Source organism: Dendronephthya gigantea, unplaced genomic scaffold, assembly GCF_004324835.1.
Source record: "Dendronephthya gigantea isolate DGI-Jeju-01 unplaced genomic scaffold, DenGig_1.0 000023F, whole genome shotgun sequence".
NCBI lineage: Eukaryota > Metazoa > Cnidaria > Anthozoa > Malacalcyonacea > Nephtheidae > Dendronephthya > Dendronephthya gigantea.
The window spans coordinates 1,695,932-1,716,772 of record NW_021163033.1 but is presented as its reverse complement, the minus strand read 5'-3'; the positions used below and the strand labels follow the sequence as shown (position 1 = coordinate 1,716,772).

The window sequence follows — 20,841 nt, the reverse complement described above, 5'->3', positions numbered from 1 at the left end:
TTTAAGAATATTAAGACAAATGTCGCTCAATTTTTGACATTTTTAAGCACGAATACTTAAAGTGATAAACGTTTTGTTTTGTTTAGACTGTAGATAAGCAGTTTTATAACACCTGACTTTGCTTAAAGGTGGGTTACAGTCGATGATGTTAACAAACGCCTTGCCTTTGTTTATATATTGAATCAATATATGTATCTTAAAATATCCCATTTATATGCTGTCGGAATATTTATTACTATTTCATTTCACTATATCTTTAAATGTATAAGAGATATATAGTTTATGTTCGAAGAAATTTACAACATGCGAAATTTGGACAATTTCTAAATCATGGAGTCCCCCCCCCCGCAGTCGGTTATGAGCAGAACCGATGGCCATGCAGAAGCCGCTGTAACATGTCTTTAAAGGCTGATTTCCGCTTACGTTTTTCGTAGGCACGTTCACGTACGGAATATTTTAAATGCGTCTAATATTTTATTTTTTAACATGTAGGTCAGCAAATGCATACTAACTAAATATGCGGAAAACTAAGTTCTGATTTATTCCGACTTGCGTATGTGCATATACGTACGAGAAACGTGAATGTAAGTGGGCGAAAAGCATCCCTAATTCTGAAAGACTTTATTGTGAATTCAAGTCCAAAGTATTTGAAATATTTAACTTTAACTCTATGCAACTTGCAACTTTGATTTAACTCTTGGGTACGATTAAGCGCTTTGTTTACATATTGAATTAATATATCTCTTAAAATATCCTGTCCTGTTGGAATATTTATTACCATTTCGGTTAGTATATTTCTAAATGAATAAGATTTAAAGAAATTCAAAATATGCTAAAATCGGGGCAATTTCTATGTCATGGATTCCCCCAATGTTACCAGCAGAACCGATGCCCAAGAGCCCCTGCATGTAACCCCTTTTTTAAAGTTAGTTAATTACTGAAAAACCATATTGAAAAAACTGATTCTTTATTGCTAAAATTGAATTTACAGCGGTATAGAAACTTGTGCTTGTAGGTGCTTGTTCTATCGTATTCAGGTTTAGATTGACGGGATATCCGGCATATATCTACGTAGTTTCTCTTTGACGTAAATCAGTAATTCCCTTCTCTCAGCTCCGGTCGTGTGCTGCATGAGGCGGCACATGCATGCAGCATTCAATATATCCGGCAATGATTGGCAAGTACTCTTAATCACCGGACAAACGACAAATATTATTAATATATATATCGTTATGCTTGTTATACGAAACAAATTTGTATAGTGAATAAAATCATATGAAGTAAACCAAGGTTATTGTATTTAATTCATATATGCATGATTCTATAAACACATACTTGGTATATATATAAATAAATAAATATATATTATATATATATACATATATATATATATATATATATATATATATATATATATATATATATATATATATATATATATATATATAATGAAAATATTAAAAATATATGGCAATGACGCTCGTTCTCATGTAGCGTGTATATACGAGCTTTTAACATATTTATTTCAATAGGGTGCAAACGATGGCTTAAACTTAAAGAGGCTTGCATTGTCATTGAAGTGCAATATTTTTACAACCACTTGACCATTGACACATTTGTAAAGTATCAAATTGAAGCGGTAAAATTAAAGATTAGGAGATAGCATTAATCATCGATCTTATATATAAGCTGGCTTCGGGAATAATTGCCCTGTTCATGCAGCTGTCGCAACCCCTATATAATGTATGCAGATGAAAGACTTTCAGGCCCGATTGTTAATTTATAGTCGAGTGGACGATTTGTTAATAATATACCTGAAACGTTTTACAACTTGGTCATATGATTAATTTGAGTTTGACCACCATCGTTGTTCGACTTATTCTAAGAAGAGATACAGTTGGCGCCTGTTTGGGATTTACTTGAGTTGTCGAGTTCGAATATACGTGGTTTATTTCGTCAAAACATTGCTATTATTGAAAAAAATTACACATTTGGGACGACGTCTGTTTACACTAACAAAAAACAAACGTTTAAATATTACGGTTATATTTGCAATTTATCCCTGGACACTATTCTGTTGAACTCCTACGCAAACCGGCGACAAAGCATGGATGTACAATAACTCTTCTTTGCCATTGGCATTGGTTTATTCTCAGTCACCGCGATGTCTGTTCGACCGAAGAATTGTAACAAGACAGTGATAACAGGTAGATTGATTAAAGTCATTGCATGCTTGCATGTGTTTCAGGCTGCATGTCTACGACTACGTGTTCCGCTTACCCAGAATTAAAATGTGAAACCTGGGAAACCAATCAAAAGAGCAAAATTGTTTAAAGCACTAGTGTATATCAGTGGACCATGGAACGATAACTGTATAACGATAGTTTACATCTGAGTGATAAACATACCCATATAAGTTGTTCGAAGCCGAAATAGTTTTCTATTTTAAAGATGTTTTAAACTGCGACATATTGGATTCCGATCAAAACGTCGGTGACATATCAAACTAAGGTCATTTAAAATTACTATTTGATTTAGAAATTAGTCAGAACTTTATGTTATAGGCATAGTAGAGGTATAAATAATTAAAAACGTCCATTGGGCCTCTTTAATAATAGTTTATATGTCTTTCTTCAGGTAAAGTATTGAAATTTCTACATCATATTTCAATAGTTTCAGTTTTGAGACTTAGAGAAACTAAAAGGCATCCGCCCTAAGCCCCCTCTCTGGGTTATCGCTCCAGTTGTAGTTGAGCTCACTGATATATACTTGCCAATATGTGAAAACCATCTATAGACGCAAAATACCCATCACAAAGACAACTTCATTTTTTCAAGTGTGATTCGTTATGGTTCGTCATTCGGCCAGTAATACAGCAATCAGCCCTTGCCAATATTTAAAAATGGCGTCATTTTAGATATTCGCATTCTATTTACGGTACTTGCTGACTGCTGAGTGACGAATTACTATTATTACTAAAACTTTATTTATAAGGGATTTATACTGTTGGCCCTCAAATGACGAATCATGCATGACGAATGGCTTATACAAAAAACAATGGATGATAATGGTTATTCTTTGCCTATAGATGATTTTCACATGACGTTAGGCCGCCATGTTATGTTGGTGTACTCAGATATTTTTAATTAATGGGTTTTATTTTCAAATGAATATCATAAATATGGCGGACTTATGACGTAGGGAAAAAATCCCTATTATGACGTTGGTGAGAACCATAGATATAAACACAAGCCAAAGGAAATCGCGCCCACCCACTGCGCCCACCTAATTAATATACAACCTCGTACCCAGGGTCTTTACTTGATTAATATAGTCATAGAGATCAGACCAGTGGTCAGATTCTACAAAAAGAGGTGTCTAATTACCGAAGGTCATTTCTTCTAGTTTGAAAATTTACTCGAAGAAAACTCGTGACATTTCTAGGAATGCATAATAAGGACTTAATGGATGGACATAATAGGAATGCATAATCAGAAAAATTATTCGAACATCGTAATTACAGTTATAAAAAAACTCGCAACGTTATAGCAGTAATTAAGGACAATGCAACCCAGCATACCCCGAGGCAAAACCTCGTAGACAAAACCACAGTTTTGACACAATCTGTCAAATGGAAAGGCCGCTAGGAAAGGAAAGGCTTGCTAAATTCTACTTGATATTGCAGTTTCGGCTTTCGATCACGATGAATGAAAATTCCGAGATTCTTTAAGGTATCAACACTCGTATAAAAGCCGGAATTTCGCACTTGCATGAATGATATCAATTATTGCATAAATTAGCATTTGACCGCACGAAATTTCATAAATAAATTTGAATTTCGAATGCAAATCATAGTTCGATTGCTTCCCAAACACAACAAACTTGACCTTAGCGATCTACTATTACAAATTGAAACTGGCTAATTTATCACGAGATATGTTGAACAAAGACAGGCGTAAATCAAAAATGAATCAGCGAGCTATCATCGGTGAATAATACTTGAAAATAGCTGTAGTTTTATGGTGGATTAAGAGTATTAAATATAAAGGCGTGTTTTGCTCAGGATAAAGAATTTTTTTGACTTGATTTTGTGGTCATTTTAATATTTATTAAATATTGGAGACGATCATGTCTACGTTGGCTTGTGTTCCAAAGTTTAAAACGAGCACGGAAGATGATCACGAAGGTATTAAAGAATAATATACTAATATACTAATCGAAACACTTATAATGCAATATATGTATTTCCGAAGACGACGATGGAATTTTGCTATAGATCGATTTTAAATTTAGTGCTTTCCACATATTCGGCATTGTTGACAAAGACCAAAGGGAAAGTAAATTCGAAATAGGCAGAGTCTTTAAATAGCTCAAAAGTGATTTTACAAGCCGATCACTTGCACTCGTGTTAAGCGTTTTGCTGAAAGGTCGATAATATTTGTCGTAAGATTTTTTGTTGTGGTCTTTGTGGTCTATTTCTCATATTTTAATATCGCTCCGTCGACACTTCGGACGGAAATAAATTGTGATAAAATTTTAAACAATATTGAAAACTATAAATGAAATGCACCTTGCGTTTTGCATTCCGTAATGACCCCTAGCAACCTTCTAGTATAAAGCATCTTTATACTGATATTTTTATCTTATAAGATTAGATTTAGATCTAAATTTGCAATCATTCAGGACAAGTATGCCATAATCCCACTTCTTATTTAACTATATGCCTTGGTGATGCCAGAAATGCCAAATATATTTTTCCTCTGTCCTAATATTGATCATCATGGGCTAATTAGCCTAATTTTACTAATATATTGGACAACTTTCCTCCTAGTAGTTTTAGTTGACCATTAACCCTTTTATGCTGATGTGATAGCACCTAGTTGCAAAAAATTTAACCAGGGTACACAATGCACCTAATGCATGCATTGCAAGAGCTACCCTATTTTAATTATGTGCTGTTTTTTTTGTTATTGATCGCTTTGAACATGACAATGTTGTTGATGTATTAGAAAATTGCTATGTGTTTTAATTCAGTCTTGAAACAATGACAAGTTCAATTTCGACTAAATACATTGGCAAAAATAACTTGTTTACATTAACAATCAGACTAAATGAAAAACAGCCTTAACATAACTTAAAAGACTGTCTCACTGAAAATAACTCTGCGGACAAAAAAATTCTCTTTTGTAGACCCCCACTCACAGACATCATAATTTATAGTCTAATGAATCAGATATGGCTTCCCATATATATTATTTCAAATCCTACTCTTATGTTTCAGTATGTGACCACTATGCAGACATGCCAAGTCTCACGCATTATGTGTGTGACACACGCCTCAGCATTATTTCTCACACTGATATGATATATCTCACACATAAATAGGGAGTTAGCTAAAAAGTCAAAATTTAGAGAAATAATAGTCATTTTCAAAAAGATTTGAACAAGTTAAATGCTTTATTTAGTTTACTTTTTAGAGATTATAGTAATATAGTTCCAATTTTAAGCTATATTATACACAACCAGCCGGATATTGCAATATTACAACAACCGGTATACTATATCAGCCTATCGCAGTAACGCTATCGAATTACGGATTAGAGTTTGATGCATTTTACTGGGCAAGAATGTGTTTTAATACCATGATCAACCTCGTACCCGGGGTCTTTTTACCTCCGCATCTCTTGATCTCACCCTGTTAATACGGATTTTTATATGGCCGGTTTTGACTTATATTTGGTCAATAGTGACTGAGCTTTCTCTCTACTTTTTTAAAATATATCCTCAGAATGCTTAAAATGCCATTTCAGAGACCCAAATTTCAAAAATTTCCAGGGGGGGCATGCCCCCTGACCCCCCTAGAATTGTGGGGGTGTGCCTATCTCACGCATGGCCCATCGCTGAACTTGGCATCTATAACTATGACATACTATATATACCATGAACCTCTAATTTCTTACCTTCTAACTTAGTTGGCTCATTTTTTCTGCATTTCAGAAACTGACAGAGTTATAAAATGTAATGACACTAATCATACTGTTGAACAAGGTTATGTGGTATGTAAATCAACAATGATGCAAATTGTTACATATATATAGGGAAACCTTTTACTATTTTTAGCATTTCATTTCTGATCCGATAGTGCATGGCCATCCCACATACACTCACCTGGGCCACATGAATTAAAATTAACTCATTGGGATGATAGAGATAAACCATGACCCTTGACGTTATTCAAGTGTTGTGAAATGCTGAAAGTGAAAGTAATTACCTTGTGTCTTTGTTGTGAATACCAGTGCAAGTATTATAACCTCACTGCTATGCAAATTTGAATTACCATATGTACTGTAATTGTGTACATATACTTGCACTGATGTCCTATTATAAAGCACAAATAATGTAAATGTGGTAGCCTTGGTGGACTCTAAATTTACTTCCTGAAAGAATTATATAAATATCTAATGCACATGTGCATGAGTGGTCACAGGTTAATTTTAGCATTGCCAACATAAATTCAGATTTCAGAATTTAATTATTAATGCCTGCAACATCATCCGATTAATATTAATTTGCATAACTTTTTTTGTCTTTCAGGATAACTATATTTGTACTTCAAAATACACTTTGATATCATTTCTGCCAAAGAACTTATTTGAGCAATTTCATCGTCTGGCTAATATCTATTTTCTTTGTCAAATAATAATAATGGTAAGTGGCCAATTGCACTGGAGCAAAGTTATATATGTATACTAGCTGCATTTGCTGTAAAGTAATGCCAATGGCTATGATCAACTAGAAATCACATACTTACTGCACCCTGATGTACCTACTAGATGTGCAAAAAATGGGTCAAAGTGACTGTTAATTATCTTAAAGAAGATCTAGTGATCTTGGTAACAGTTATTTGATTTAATTCTAGTGATGGTTACTTTGTTTTAGAGATTTAGTGACTGGTTTTTAGAAAAATCAATCCTAAATTAGCCCTGGGATAGGTTAATAGCCGTAGTCATTTATTATATTTATGTCATTTTAGTCCATTCCAGAACTAACAGCATTGAAACCTGAGTCAACAGCAGTACCCTTGTTCTTTGTCTTACTTGCAACTGCTGTGAAGGATGGTTATGATGATATAGTAAGTACACTTTAGCTAGGTATCTAGTTTGAGTGCAACTGACTGGCTGTAGTTGAAATTAAGAGCCATCAGATGGTGAGATATCTTTCAATTTTTCGCTGAGGCAATACCATGCGTAACTGTTTTGATTACATTACCATAGAAACGTCACATGAGTGACAATGAGGTTAATGGTCGCAAAACAAATGTACTCCGTGAAGGTCAGTTGAGGGAGGAACAATGGCTGTCTGTGCAAGTCGGTCAAGTACTGCGTTTAAACAACAATGATCAAGTACCTGTAAGTTCAACAGTATATATAGTTACCTTAATTGATGGGGAGGGGGTAGGAAATGGCCCCAATCAGTTATGGTGTTAATTACCCACAATTACTTTTAGGAATATATTGATACTAATTTAGTTAGTGATGTCAGGAATGATTTTTTTGTTACCTAGCAATAATTCCCTTATATCACAATATGTTGCCATTTTTGTCAGGGTGTTTGGCTAATTTAAACAATGGATAACTGATATTCATTTGTTGTATAGGTAGTTGTCATTAGCTAGTTGTTTACTGGTGGTAATTAAAATGACCTATATACTCATGTACCAATACTGAAATTAATCTATATTTTCAACTAGGCTGATCTTTTAGTTTTGACCACAAGTGAGGACAGTGGTCTTTGTTATATCGAAACTGCTGAGTTAGATGGGTAAGGTGGAGATGAGTGTCTAACTGTTTAACTGGTATGGTTTTTCAATGTTTATGGTACACAACCTCAGTTTCTTGTGGGAAGGGAGAAAAGAATTCTATCATTTGAAATGTTACAAACATCTAATATCCTGTGGTTTTAAACTTAATCCTGAAGTACCATCAGTTCAAAATTTGACTGACATCATTTCACACTATCCAATAACCTGTAATTTTTTTATTGGTAGGGAAACAAATCTAAAATGCAGACAACCTTTGGTTGAAACAGCTGAAATGGGTGATGACCAAAAGGAGTTGCAAGAATTCAATGGTGAGGCAATCAGTACTGTATTTTAATACGGAAATGGACCATTGACTAGGAGTAATTTTTTGAGTGATTTCTCTTTTCTTTTTCAAGGCGAGATTATTTGTGAAACACCAAACAACACTCTTGATAAATTCAGAGGTACCTTGTATTGGGAGGGCGAAAAATACAGCTTGGACAACGAAAAAATTATCCTACGTGTAAGTAATTTTGAGCCAATATCTAGACTGAATTAAACTAAATTCACTTTTGCTTTTCACTTTTGCTGAACTCAATCAACAGGAATTCGCAATTTGAATTGTAATTTTGTTGCATAGGGTTGCGTCCTACGAAATACCCAGTGGATATATGGTGTTGTAATTTTTGCCGGAGCTGATACGAAACTCATGATGAATACAGGTACACCCGCACTCTTGCATGGCAACAATCAGTTGTTTATAACAGCAGACGACCCTGTCTTTATTTTTGTGTTGAATGTGACAATGTTTTTTACAGAAAAATACCCCCAGCAGTATAGAAAATACTATGCTTATAAAATACTAGAGCTCTGAGCAGTTTGGCAGGCTTTCATATTGACATGGCCACATAACTGTAGATCTTTTTGAGACAATTTTCTACAAATTCAAATCTACAAATTTGCTATATCACATTACGTGGAAAACACTGGTTACCTTTAGTTTTGACGAGTTTTTATCCCCGCATGCTGTCAATTTTTTTTAAAAAGGCTAAAATCTCTGCAAGTGAGAAAGATATAGTTTTATACATATCAATATTTTCAATATTCAATCAAGAAACTTTTACTTTCATTACAAAGCTTCACACATAATTTTGCCGAAACGTGGCCCGATCCTCACTTAATACATGTGACATGATTAAAACATTTTAACATTGCTCTATCGTTACCGATTTAAATTCGCAAAGAAAAATCTATTTCTTTTACCAGCATCCGCCATCTTTGTTATTATAGCAAATCCGATTTCCCCCCTAATTTTCGCGCTCAAAGATCCGGAGACTGAAATTCGGCAACGTGATTGGTCAGCGAGAATATTCCTTGCTAGCCAATCACGTTACCGTATGTGTTTGTTTTTCTCGCCCTCTTGGAAGCTCTACTGCAAATTTTGATATAGCTACACAGCTAAGTAAAATAAAATCCGAAACTGTACAGCTAGAATTAAAGAGCTTTTTAGAATGAATGAAATTGCAAAGTTTGTCCGTGCAAAGTTAAGTTGTACATGCGCGGGAAACACATTAGCAGAAAGCAGTCAATATAATTATGTACATTTAAAACTTGTTTTTTCCTAGCTACATTAAACTGCATTTTCACTTATTAAATCTAATTAATTCTAGGCCAAGCAAGGTTTAAAACGACATCTTTGGATCGTTTGCTCAACAAGCTTGTTGGAGGAGTGAGTTTCTTTTAAAAACATATTTGGCATAAAACAAAATAGCGGAAAATATTGGATAATGATGATTGTGAACACTTACTTCATTTTCCCTCTTAACCATAATACCTAGGGTATTAGGGTTTACCCTTATGAACAATAAACCTATTCCAAGACCTCATCCTAACCTAAATCTAACTCAATCTCAAGGATTAAATTTATGTGTTAAGGATTTACTGAACATGAAATTATTACTGTAGAATTTGCATCAGTTCAAATACTTAAATCATTCTCCTACGCGACCATTTACATGTGATCTCTTTTATTCAGATCGCTGTGCTGCTTGCAACAATATGCGTCTTCTGTTCGATTATGTCCGCGTTTTGGGAAAGCGAAACTGGCCGGGTAAACTAACCAGTACATTTTGAAAATAGGAACATCGTATACCGGGGCTGGAGTAATGACGCAGGCTGTGTGATTAAATGTAGTATGAGTAAAAAGTGTATTTTTTCTAGTCAAACTCTTCCTATGTAGACTGGGGGAAATACATGCATGTGCTAGCAGAAATACTGAAAGCAGTCGCGTGATAATATTAGCCACTGATCTTATAATTACACTGGATATAATAGCAACAATTTGACTATGAAATTAGTCACTGGCAAAAGATAAAATATAGTTTGAAAATAATAATTTATGCTTCAGGTGTATATAGTATTTTTTATGCTTTCAATTCTACAGAATTTTCAGATATATTTGAAATGGGAATCCTTTTATAAAGACTCGCCAGCTTTGATCGGAGTATTTCACTGGCCGGGATATATTATGGTGTTAAATACGTTGATACCCATTTCTTTGTATATAAGGTAATTTACAACTTTCCTTATCAAATTTTGATACGGTGCCCTATAAAATGTGTGCAATTCTATATTTATAAAATATGCGTAATTCTATATTTCAGTGTCGAAATCATTCGTTTGGGCCAAAGTTTATTTATTAATTGGGACTCAGAGATGTACTACAAACCCAAGTCTACACCAGCGAGAGCCAGGTAACATTTTGTGCAATTTTGTAACTAACCGAAAATCGTATACCTACAGTAACCATCAAATCTTCGCCACTGGCCTAATATACACTGGATGTATCATCAGATTAGTGACCTTAGGGCCTTGCCTTTGCCTTAGGCTATGTGCACATGGTAACGTTTTCGAGCGTTTTCACATTCGTTTTCATGCCAAAACGGTTTCAAACACCGTCAATTTACAATAGAAGTTGAGGCTAATTTAACGTATAAAGCATATTTTCCTTGATACGTGTGTACAGGGCGTCCACGTTGGTCATATTCGGCAAATTTTCTCCCGGTAAAGAGGGCTCAGTTTCCCAGCGGTCTTCGCATGAAAAATTAGAAGCTTTTCGTTTTACGCCTTGCTCTCAATTTTATGTAAGTTGTCCGCTGACAATATGAGCCTGCACGAGTGGGAGAAACTTAGCTAAGTTGGACCTGCGTGGTCTAAACAATAAAATAGACAAAAACGATTTTCATCACGCTCGAAAACAACGCTTGTGTGCTCATAGCCTTACTTTGATTCACTGGCGTAGCCAGCATCGATAATTGGGGGGTCCATATTCATATATTCATGTAAACAGACTGTAAGGACAATTGATTTGAAAAGAAATTAATCCTGCGTATCACGAATATATGAATATGGACCCCCCCCCAATTATCGTTCTGGCTACGCCGCTGCTTTGATTCATTGACTTGTAACATTTGCATGTTGTTTTCTTTTGTATATTAGAAATACCGCGGTATGGTTATAGCATTTTCAATATTTCCATCATTTAGAACCACGACTCTTACTGAAGAATTAGGACAGATCCAGTACATATTTTCGGATAAAGTGAGTATAATATACTTAAGTTTTCCTCAACGCATTTTGTCTTAAGCTCTCTGGATCAAAACCGTAACAATCTATCGTTTCATAGACTGGTACCCTCACTCAAAATATAATGACATTTAAACAATGCTCCATAGCTGGTACCTTATATGGTGAGTAATTTGGAAAGTCACTCAATGAGTTTGAGTGTTATAGTGTGTTTTATTCCAGGTTGTCTATAGTTGCTTGCTGTAGTAATACTTAATAAAAAACCTCGTAATCTACAGTATAATATTTACCAAACAAGGTTTTCAAAACTTTTAGGTAATTTGAAAGGTCCAGAAGTCAGTTTGCAAAGCGGCGCTTCCATGAGATCAAGAGTAAGTTATCGAAACACTTTGGAACTTGCGTGTATTTACGTTTTCCCAGGATTTGGTTAAAGGGGCTCATCCATTGTGAGGTTCACGAGACTTGCTTGTCCTCATGTGCAGTATTTCGTCTTTTATTTAGAAATCTGTCGATTTTTCTGGCAACCAACTTGCCGATGACCATTTTCATTTCTACGATCAAACGCTGGTGACTGATATTCAAGGCAACAGCAAGGTAAATTATTTTACTCGCCTGGTTCGGCGGAGGATGATCTCAATATACGTTCATCTGGAGTGAGAACTGCGCCAATGAGCTTTGTTTTCAATTTCAGAAAACGCACGACTTTTTTCGACTCATTGCGTTATGTCATTCGGTAATCTCTGAAGAAGTTGACGGTGAGTTCACTCGCAAGCGAAACAGAGTCGGGATTTTGCAGTTGATTTTTGGAACCTTAGTGTAAAACATGTCTTGATAGTACAAGTATTTTTTGATCGCTAGGTGATCTGGAATATCAAGCCCAGTCTCCCGACGAAGCTGCTCTTGTAACGGCTGCCCGAAATTTTGGATTTGTGTTCTTGGTATGTGCAGCATGTGCTTCAAAAACGTCATTCTATGATCTCTGAGGAATGCTGTATTTTATTCCCCGGGGTGTGTTTTCTCCCACATGCAAAGAAAGGTGATTTCCAGGGGGGGACTGATTCGGGTTAAAGAAATGTTCCCAAAGGAGGTGCTTAGTAAAGAGTGATGCTTTTTAGAGTAATGTCGTGATAACGGTAACTGTACAAGGTCTTGCAAATGTCAGAAATACAAACCAGGATTCTAGCAGATTTCAAGTCATTCAATTTGTCAAGTGTTTCATGATTTATTTTTACAGAGAAGATCTCCGACAACTGTGACCCTTGAATGCTTAGGAAAAGAGGTACGATTGTTCACAGCTATTCCTTAATATCTCTCAACTCAAATTTCTCATAATCCTTCTTCAGAGACCTTTCTATATTTCCAAGAAAGGTAGAAGAGCTGCCACTACCAGTGGTGAACTGAGATAAGAGCATACGATCTTATCATTTGATCGTCTTCAGTTGCTTAATTTTATTCATATCTCCTACTGTCTGGGGTAGCCTGTAGACCATCGGTCCAGGTCTCCATTAAAAATGCCATTAACTGGATGGTGCCTTAATAAAAACACGTCATCGTTTACCACCAGTGACGAATGCCTTTGCCAACGATAATAACGCGAGTTCTTCATTTAGGAAACGTGGGAATTGCTGTGCATTTTGGATTTCGACAACGTGAGAAAGAGAATGTCGGTAAGCTGACGGACTGAGCGGTTGCTTTTATAAATTTCTTGTCGTGTTAAATATTTTTTAAAATTTTTATCCAAGGTGATTGTGCGGCGTGATAATGAGATAAAGTTGTACTGCAAAGGAGCAGGTAGAGTAGTATGTTATGTTAACTGGGATATGTCTTGCCTCTACACGTGTGGGGAGGGAGGGGGTGTAGTCTGCTTAAAAGGGGAGGTGGGGTCGGAGTTTTTAGCACCTTCTATAATATCAGTTCCATATTGAACAGGGGTTCACAAACGAAATGTTAAGAATTTTTTTGTATGAAACCCAATCTTCTCTCGCCTTGCAACATTCTGAGAAATGTTTTTAAATATTCCTTTTAAAGATACCATTATTTTCGAGAGGTTGGACCCGAGTTGCCAAGAACTCGTGGAGACAACAACGAAACATCTGAATGTAGGTGGCAATAATGAGAAATATGGCACAAATAATGTTACATCTTTTGCCTCTAACTATATAACGAGATTTTCGTTTTGCGTGTCTACCCTAGACATTTGCCAAGAGTGGTCTTCGCACATTAGTTCTTGCCGAGAAGGATATTACCGAAGAATATTTCAAAGATTGGATGGGACGATACCACGAAGCCAGGTATAAAAAACTATAAAATCTAGTGTTTTGACATTTTCCGTACGATTATACGAATTAACAAAATTTCTACTATGTATACTTGCTGTTTGAACTCTGTTTTACCTTGCTAGATCAATAATTGCGGCTATATTTAGGTCTATAGTTTAGTTTTAAGGAATTAAGGAGGTCACAATACTGTCAAGACATGGTCATCACAATGCATTTTTTAGTAAACGCCTAAAAGTTCTACACAGTGGGGTGACTTCTATTATTTAAAAGAATATTCAATTTTTGTCAATACTGTATGGAATACTATAGCAACAAGCAACTAATCTACGAAAACTTCAAATACAGCATGTAAGAAGTTTTAAGTTTAAATTAGGTTTTTAGTCCAGGTAATCGCATTTGGGAAGTTGTAATTCGCAGTGGCTCAATTTATTTCCTTTGCATATTTTAATCGGTTCGAATTCGCAAAAACGGGTGTTGCGATAGTTTTGCGTGCAAATGCGATCAATTTTGGCACGTTCGTATATGTCGTTTCTCTTTACTAAGCATGAACAAAATTATATGCCCTTTGCATTCAGTGTTCATTTAGAAAAACGATTTTCTCTTTCAAACTGTAGTACGGCAGCGGATGACCGGGATGAAAAGATTAACGAGGTAAGATTTCGCGTTGAATCATAGGTGGCCTAAACTTGCGCGATAATTTAAACGCGATAAATTTTTCGGCAATTTGCCGAAATATTTTTAGCCTTAAATTATCCCGCAAGCACAGTGCATTGACAATTTTTTTTAACTGAGATCAGAGTAGTTTTGATAAATTGCCGAAAAATTATTCTCGTCCAATTTATCATCACACAAATAAAGTTGAACGTTTTTCGGAGTGGCTGTAACTTCGAGCAGTTGTACATTTATGTATTTAGAAATCCTACCTCTTCCCAGAGAGTACTGTATTCTTTATTCTGTATCACCCTTGACATTTCGTCTGTTTCTGATAGACTTACGAGGAAATTGAAACGAATATGAAGTTGATAGGAGCGACAGCAATTGAGGACAAACTTCAAGATGGCGTCCCTGCTGCTATCGCTAATTTAGCAAAGGTACGCAATGTCATTCGTCAACTTTCTAATAAATCATCTTCTAAATCGTTTTTCCATCTTCCTCTTTTCTTAAAAATGGTCGTAATAATTTTAGGCGGACATCAAAATCTGGGTTTTAACCGGAGATAAACAAGGTAGGACAGTTATTGAATTAGATAGAATTATTGAATGAAGTTTAGTATGATCTTTAAATTTAATATTCAACTCGTTTTCCCATTGGTCAATTACACAGAAACGGCGATCAACATTGGCTACTCGTGTCAACTTTTGACAGATGAAATGGAGGATCCGTTCATCGTAGATGGCGAGGACGAGAGTAGTGTTCGGGCCTCTATACGGGATTATATGAACAAAGTTCGTGGTTCGTCGAAAGCGAGTAGCTCCATGGAGAACAGCATCGCGAATGACGATGTTTCTGTGGGAATATTACCTTATGCTAATAATGATGCCTCGCTTAATTCTGTTCTTGATAATAGCACGGTGAGTAACAGCCGCCTGGACCCATCTCCTTTTCAGATTCCCCCCCTGAATCTATCTCACCCCCCCTGAATCTATCCTCATCACCCCCCCTCCTGAATCTATCTTCACTCTCCCTTTTGTTCTTTTAACATGATCCATTTTTCAACAGAGTAAAAGTGCGTCGAATAGCTCGGAGTTTGCATTGGTTATCCGCGGTAAAAGTTTGGTAGGTACAGTTTACACTAGAGTACGCATTAGCGCATTGCATGGGCCACCCTTGTAACATGAAGTATTGTAGGGCAGGATTGGAAGAATTAGTGCCACCATGCAAAATTTAATGTTCGTGAAGTAAATATCGAAAATTACGAAATAACGTCGGTAGAAAATAAACTGCGTATGTTTGTTGTCTTTGACAAAGCTGATTTGTGCTTCAAGGTGGAGCGCTTGGAGCGCAAATTCCTTGTGCGGTATACACGTATTTCGTGTTGGAACGTGTGTTTAGGACGCAATTAAACTGCATCGATTGATTTCAAATAGCACGATATAAAACCCTATTTTTAAATTACTTATCACTGCTTTTTAAAAATATTGCCTTGTCTTTCAACGCCACATTTGAACAGTTATCGATGAAATTTTGTGTCATTGTTATCAATTTACATAATCATTTCTTGTGCTCGATTTTAGGTGTTTGCCCTGGATCCCTCGTTTGAATTAGAATTTTTAGAATTAGCCACCCATTGTAAGGCAGTCATATGTTGTCGAGTTACGCCGCTTCAGAAGGTAACCAAGTGTTGAAATATGATGATTTCTTGATAATGAACTTCAATATATAAAGCCTGGTTCACGCTTGTTCCAAAAATTGACCCGGTGTTTTGTTACGTGCAGGCACTAGTGGTGGAATTAGTGAAACGAAACGTGAAGGCTGTCACGTTAGCCATTGGAGATGGCGCTAATGACGTCAGCATGATAAAATGTAAGCAACTTACTACGTGATTGGTCACATTGTCTAGGAATTTGATACATCGTTGCCATGATAACAAAATGAAAGTGTAAAACAAACCTTACAATATTACTGAATTCACAACCAACAAACATGTAATATTACTTAATTTTAGCTGATTCTTTCTAAGAATATTTTTTTGCCAAGCTGAAGAATTTGTGTCCGTAATGCAAATTGTGCATATCCTCGCATCCAAAAATTGTGCATATCCTCGCATCCAAAAATTGTGCATATCCCCAAGTCCAAAATTCGACTTATGAGAATGAAAATGGGCACCGTTAGGAGGGTTACCCATCCCAAAGTAACCTTTGCTAAATACAATATCATTAAAATGATATCTTTTATTTTAGCGGCCCATATTGGTGTTGGTATTAGTGGTCAAGAAGGAATGCAAGCTGTTTTGGCGAGCGATTATTCCTTCGCACAGTTTAGATATCCTTTTTTCAAACTTAAAACTGGTTTAAAAATTATTCAAAATTTATTCAAAAGGCCTGTGTGGCAAACTTGTTTTTTTTTGGTTATTTTTCTTGACATTTTGCAAGTTTCTTGAACGTTTGCTGTTAGTTCATGGACGCTGGTCGTACATGAGAATGGCAAAATTTTTAGGTTATTTTTTCTACAAGAATTTCGCTTTCACGCTTTGCCAGTTGTGGTTCGCCTTTTTTGTCGGCTTCTCGGCGCAGGTAACCCATTGTATTTTCTTATCATGATGGTGTTTGTCAAGGAAACGAACTGACACAAAACGTTGGATTATCTCAAGACCACACCGGAAACATTGCAATATTTACAACTTAGGTCATTGGCTTACACGGATACTCCTAACCCACCATCCGACTATATTTCGGTTAAGAAAACCAAGAAAATGGATCTCTCGAAAAACCCATATTTTACATCTACAATCGATGTAACCTCGTTTTAAGATCAGAGTTGATGTTCTTGAGCATAAATATGTTTTAGCCCGACTTACAACACGTTTAAGCTGTGATTATTTAAATAAACTTGGGACTGATTCTGTTTTTTCGCCTTGAATTCTTACACATCCCTGGAAAAAGTTTTTTTTTGGCAAATTAAGGCCGAGAGATGTTGACAAGGTTTAAAACAGTTTTATCGTAATTTTTGTTTGTTTTTTCCAGACTTTATACGATGCTTGGTTTATATCTTTCTATAATGTGTTCTTTACGTCATTACCTGTTGTTATCATGGGCATTTTTGATCAGGTACGCGCTCTAAAGTACTTTTAGGTTCACCCAGAGATTATTTGCCCTCTTATGTTTCTCTAAAACATGTTTTATTTAGGATGTTTCGGACAAAGTATCTTTAAAAAATCCCAAACTGTACGTACCTGGTCAGCAAAATATTCTCTTCAACAAGAAGATATTCCTCCTCAGTCTCCTGCGCGGCGCTGTCGTCTCTCTCGTGCTTTATTTTGTCCCGTACGGTATATTCCATGATCACGTGAACAATGATGGCGAAGTGGAGTCGGGCCTGCAGTTCTTTGGCACAGTTGTAGCGGCGACACTCGTGATCACAATGAACCTCCAGGTATGCCAGCTGAGGAGAAAAGAAGCATATATTAGCATACATTACACACTTTTTGTACACTTTGTATCCTTCAGGGCCAGGTCATTTTCACCGATGTGAAATAGTTCACTCACAAACACACAATATTTTCACGACAATTTACTACGATTAAATGAAAACCAGCCCTTGGATTACCGTTTGAATTTACCGTTTAAATTTACCGTTTTGTTAGCTAATTGCATGGTCGTTAGCAATACGTTAGAAAAGATCAACCGTATTCGACCAGAAAATCTGTCTGGAAGGTGATCTAGCTTATTATTAAAGCTGTTGGAAAGTTTGATTCATAGTTGTTGCTTTACCCGGAACAAGGTTAACCAGCTTTTGAACAAGAAGGACTGACCTGTGGGTGTGTGTATTAGATTGACTGAGTGAATGAACATTTATGACGTCTTTAACCAGTCGTCTTTCATTTCAAGTCGTAAATATGCCGATTGCTTCAAAAATTGTGAAATTTCAAAGCTTCTATTTCTGAAACATAGTTCAGGTGATTTTAATAGTGACATATTTCGTCTTTTTACCGCTTTCATTGGTGTAAATTTACAAAAATTTGCCACATGTACACAACATAAAATTTTAACAAGATATGAAATATTCGCCCACAAACCAAAACAATGATTGGTATGCGGTAATTTTCATCGACGCGAAGGACCTATATGATGTGGGTGGGCGGCACAGTCAGTGCATTTAAAATATAGGTCGTATGCTCTAAGTGTAGTTAAAAGCATAATTTAATTTTTCATCGATTGCAAAGTTGATTGAATATGCTTTGAATTATAGCATTGAATTTCATTCTAGGTGGCTCTAGATATGCAGTCCTGGACAGTCCTGAATCATATATCGGTTTGGGGAAGCATTATCGTTTATTTTCTGTTCTACTTCGTCTTCTATTCCGCGTTTGTTTTCGGCATCGCGCCACAACAGTCGTACTACGGCGTACAATACGCAGTTTATAGCAGTGGATCATTTTGGCTTTGTGTCCTATTGACACCTGCCATCGCCATTCTACCCGTTTTCGCATACCGCTCGCTGGTTCTCGAACTTAAGCCGACGATATCCGACAGCGTACGGCGAATGTGGAAAACGGGAAAAACTGTTAATAATCAGGTCAAATTTCTTGGCATGACTGCGAGGTCGAGCGGTAGATCAGGCTCAAAGAGACTTGGGTACGCGTTCGCGCAGGAAGAGAGACTGAGTACTAAAATTAATGCTGGACGTCAAAAGCGGTTAAAATTTAAATCTAAAAGTAAACGGTAGTTGTAAATAGTCCATGTATTTTCCGACGGCGTGAATCATCTAGAAGCGCCGGACCGTATCGTTTCTCTTATCCATGATTGTGTGAAATCGTCTGAAAGGTGTATCGCCGTGCCTTGGTGATTGTGTTTATTATCGCAGTAGCCAAAACTCTCGAATTGACACATATTGCACTAATGCGGCTCCATTCTTGCTCAAACTTCAACTTCAGTAATTACCGAATGATTTTTCTAGGAAAAAATATAGCTTCTTATATTCACCATAGTCAATCAAAACCGTGTAACTAAGATATATAATAATTGTAATGCTTACAGTCATAACATACATTGTAACAAGAATACATTTTTCTTTCTCTTGACGTAATTCATATTGTTTTTGCTCATGTTCATTGCATGCATGAACTTTACCGCTCAAATTTCGTTTCGACGGCCTGTAGTCATCAGGATATCCAAGGCTAATGTTTCGACATACAAATTTTTCAACTGTTCTAAACCTTTTTTATGGCATTTTAATACAATTTTACATTTACTCTTTATTCTATTATCATAGCTTTATAATCCTGAAATTAATATGTTGCAAAAAAATCATCCTACCGACTGTAAGTCTACTCTAAATTGCATGCATCGTTCTATTGCCTTCCTATCAATGTACTTCTTGTGAGGACCGACGTACAAGAAACGCATTTTACGATTGTTCACGAGAACTGCTTGACTTTCTTGTAACTTTCATTCCCGCATTGGGCAAAATTTCCAAAATGCCAGCAATTTTTTATCCAATATTCCATATATAAGAGGATTTAGTGCGTTTGATCCAACAGTGCGCAGAATTAGTGCCAGATAATCCACCCAATTTGGAAAGTATAGCTTATCAAATATGTACAGGGTTTTATAGACTATATTCGGCGCAACACCAACTCCGAAACAAACAACGGTCCCGAGGCAAACAAGAAACGTTCGTCGATTTCGAACATATCTGCTTCTTACTGCGTTTGAACACACACGCTTCATGTGTTTGTTTTGTTTCATGAGAGCTCGACCAATCTTGTAATAAACCACGGCCATAAAGACTGTTGGGAACAAGTCAAAGCAAAGTACGAAGTAACCGAAATAAAATTTACCAAATGGCGGTTGAGCATCATTGAGCTTCTTAAAACATAACGGTGCAACACCTCCATAGCCTGCGATAAGGCCAAGAATGTAGCCCAAACCACAAACAATTTTCAATTTCCTTCTGCTGATGGCAGGTTTCAAGGGACGAACAGTAGCGCGATAACGAAGAACTGAAATGATCAACATCATGTAGACACCTGCGACGCCAAAGAAGAAGGCAATTTGAATGATCAGACAATACGGGATGGAATAATGGAAAATAAGGAAAGTGGTTCTAATTTTTTCTGAGAGGAATATAACCAGCCATCCCAGATCACAGATGGCGAGGTGTAAAACAAGAAAGTAGTAGCTGCTCTTTAACAACTTCCTTTGTCTCGATATGGAGATGATGACCAAAATATTCCCAATAATTCCAAATGCCGCAACTGAAATATGGGAATATATCAAGACCTGCCATATTCTTCCGTTCATTGCTTCCTTCAAGATGTTTCAGCGGTGGCTGTAGTTGATGACATTTATCAATTGATCGAAAAAAAACTTGCAGCTCGTTTTTGTGTTCCAACAAATGGCGAATGCAATAATTTCAACATGATATATTTGAAATTACCAGATGTGTTCCGCCAATTAGAACCTCAGTAAAACATAAGGACATAGCGTCCGTAGAACCAATTAGCCTTTCTCACGA

The 20,841-nt window shown here is 36.3% G+C and overlaps 1 protein-coding gene across 1 annotated transcript; it reads left to right on the top strand.

Moving 5' to 3' along the window:
• The first annotated feature begins 3,872 nt into the window (after nucleotides 1–3,872).
• Nucleotides 3,873–19,405, top strand: LOC114522540 (phospholipid-transporting ATPase ID-like). Its single transcript, XM_028543251.1, has 36 exons — nucleotides 3,873–4,186; nucleotides 5,998–6,056; nucleotides 6,595–6,708; nucleotides 7,034–7,132; nucleotides 7,275–7,409; nucleotides 7,751–7,821; nucleotides 8,048–8,130; nucleotides 8,218–8,324; nucleotides 8,442–8,523; nucleotides 9,472–9,530; nucleotides 9,837–9,911; nucleotides 10,245–10,369; nucleotides 10,465–10,554; nucleotides 11,347–11,401; nucleotides 11,487–11,550; nucleotides 11,702–11,757; nucleotides 11,888–11,980; nucleotides 12,078–12,141; nucleotides 12,245–12,324; nucleotides 12,621–12,665; nucleotides 12,997–13,053; nucleotides 13,129–13,177; nucleotides 13,415–13,485; nucleotides 13,580–13,677; nucleotides 14,280–14,316; nucleotides 14,655–14,756; nucleotides 14,851–14,890; nucleotides 14,989–15,236; nucleotides 15,385–15,441; nucleotides 15,900–15,995; nucleotides 16,101–16,188; nucleotides 16,566–16,647; nucleotides 16,757–16,898; nucleotides 17,349–17,432; nucleotides 17,512–17,757; nucleotides 18,592–19,405. The coding sequence occupies exons 1-36, from the start codon at nucleotides 4,129–4,131 to the stop codon at nucleotides 19,048–19,050; spliced, it is 3,570 nt and encodes a 1,189-aa protein (XP_028399052.1). The 5' UTR covers nucleotides 3,873–4,128; the 3' UTR covers nucleotides 19,051–19,405.
• Nucleotides 19,406–20,841: the final 1,436 nt, after the last annotated feature.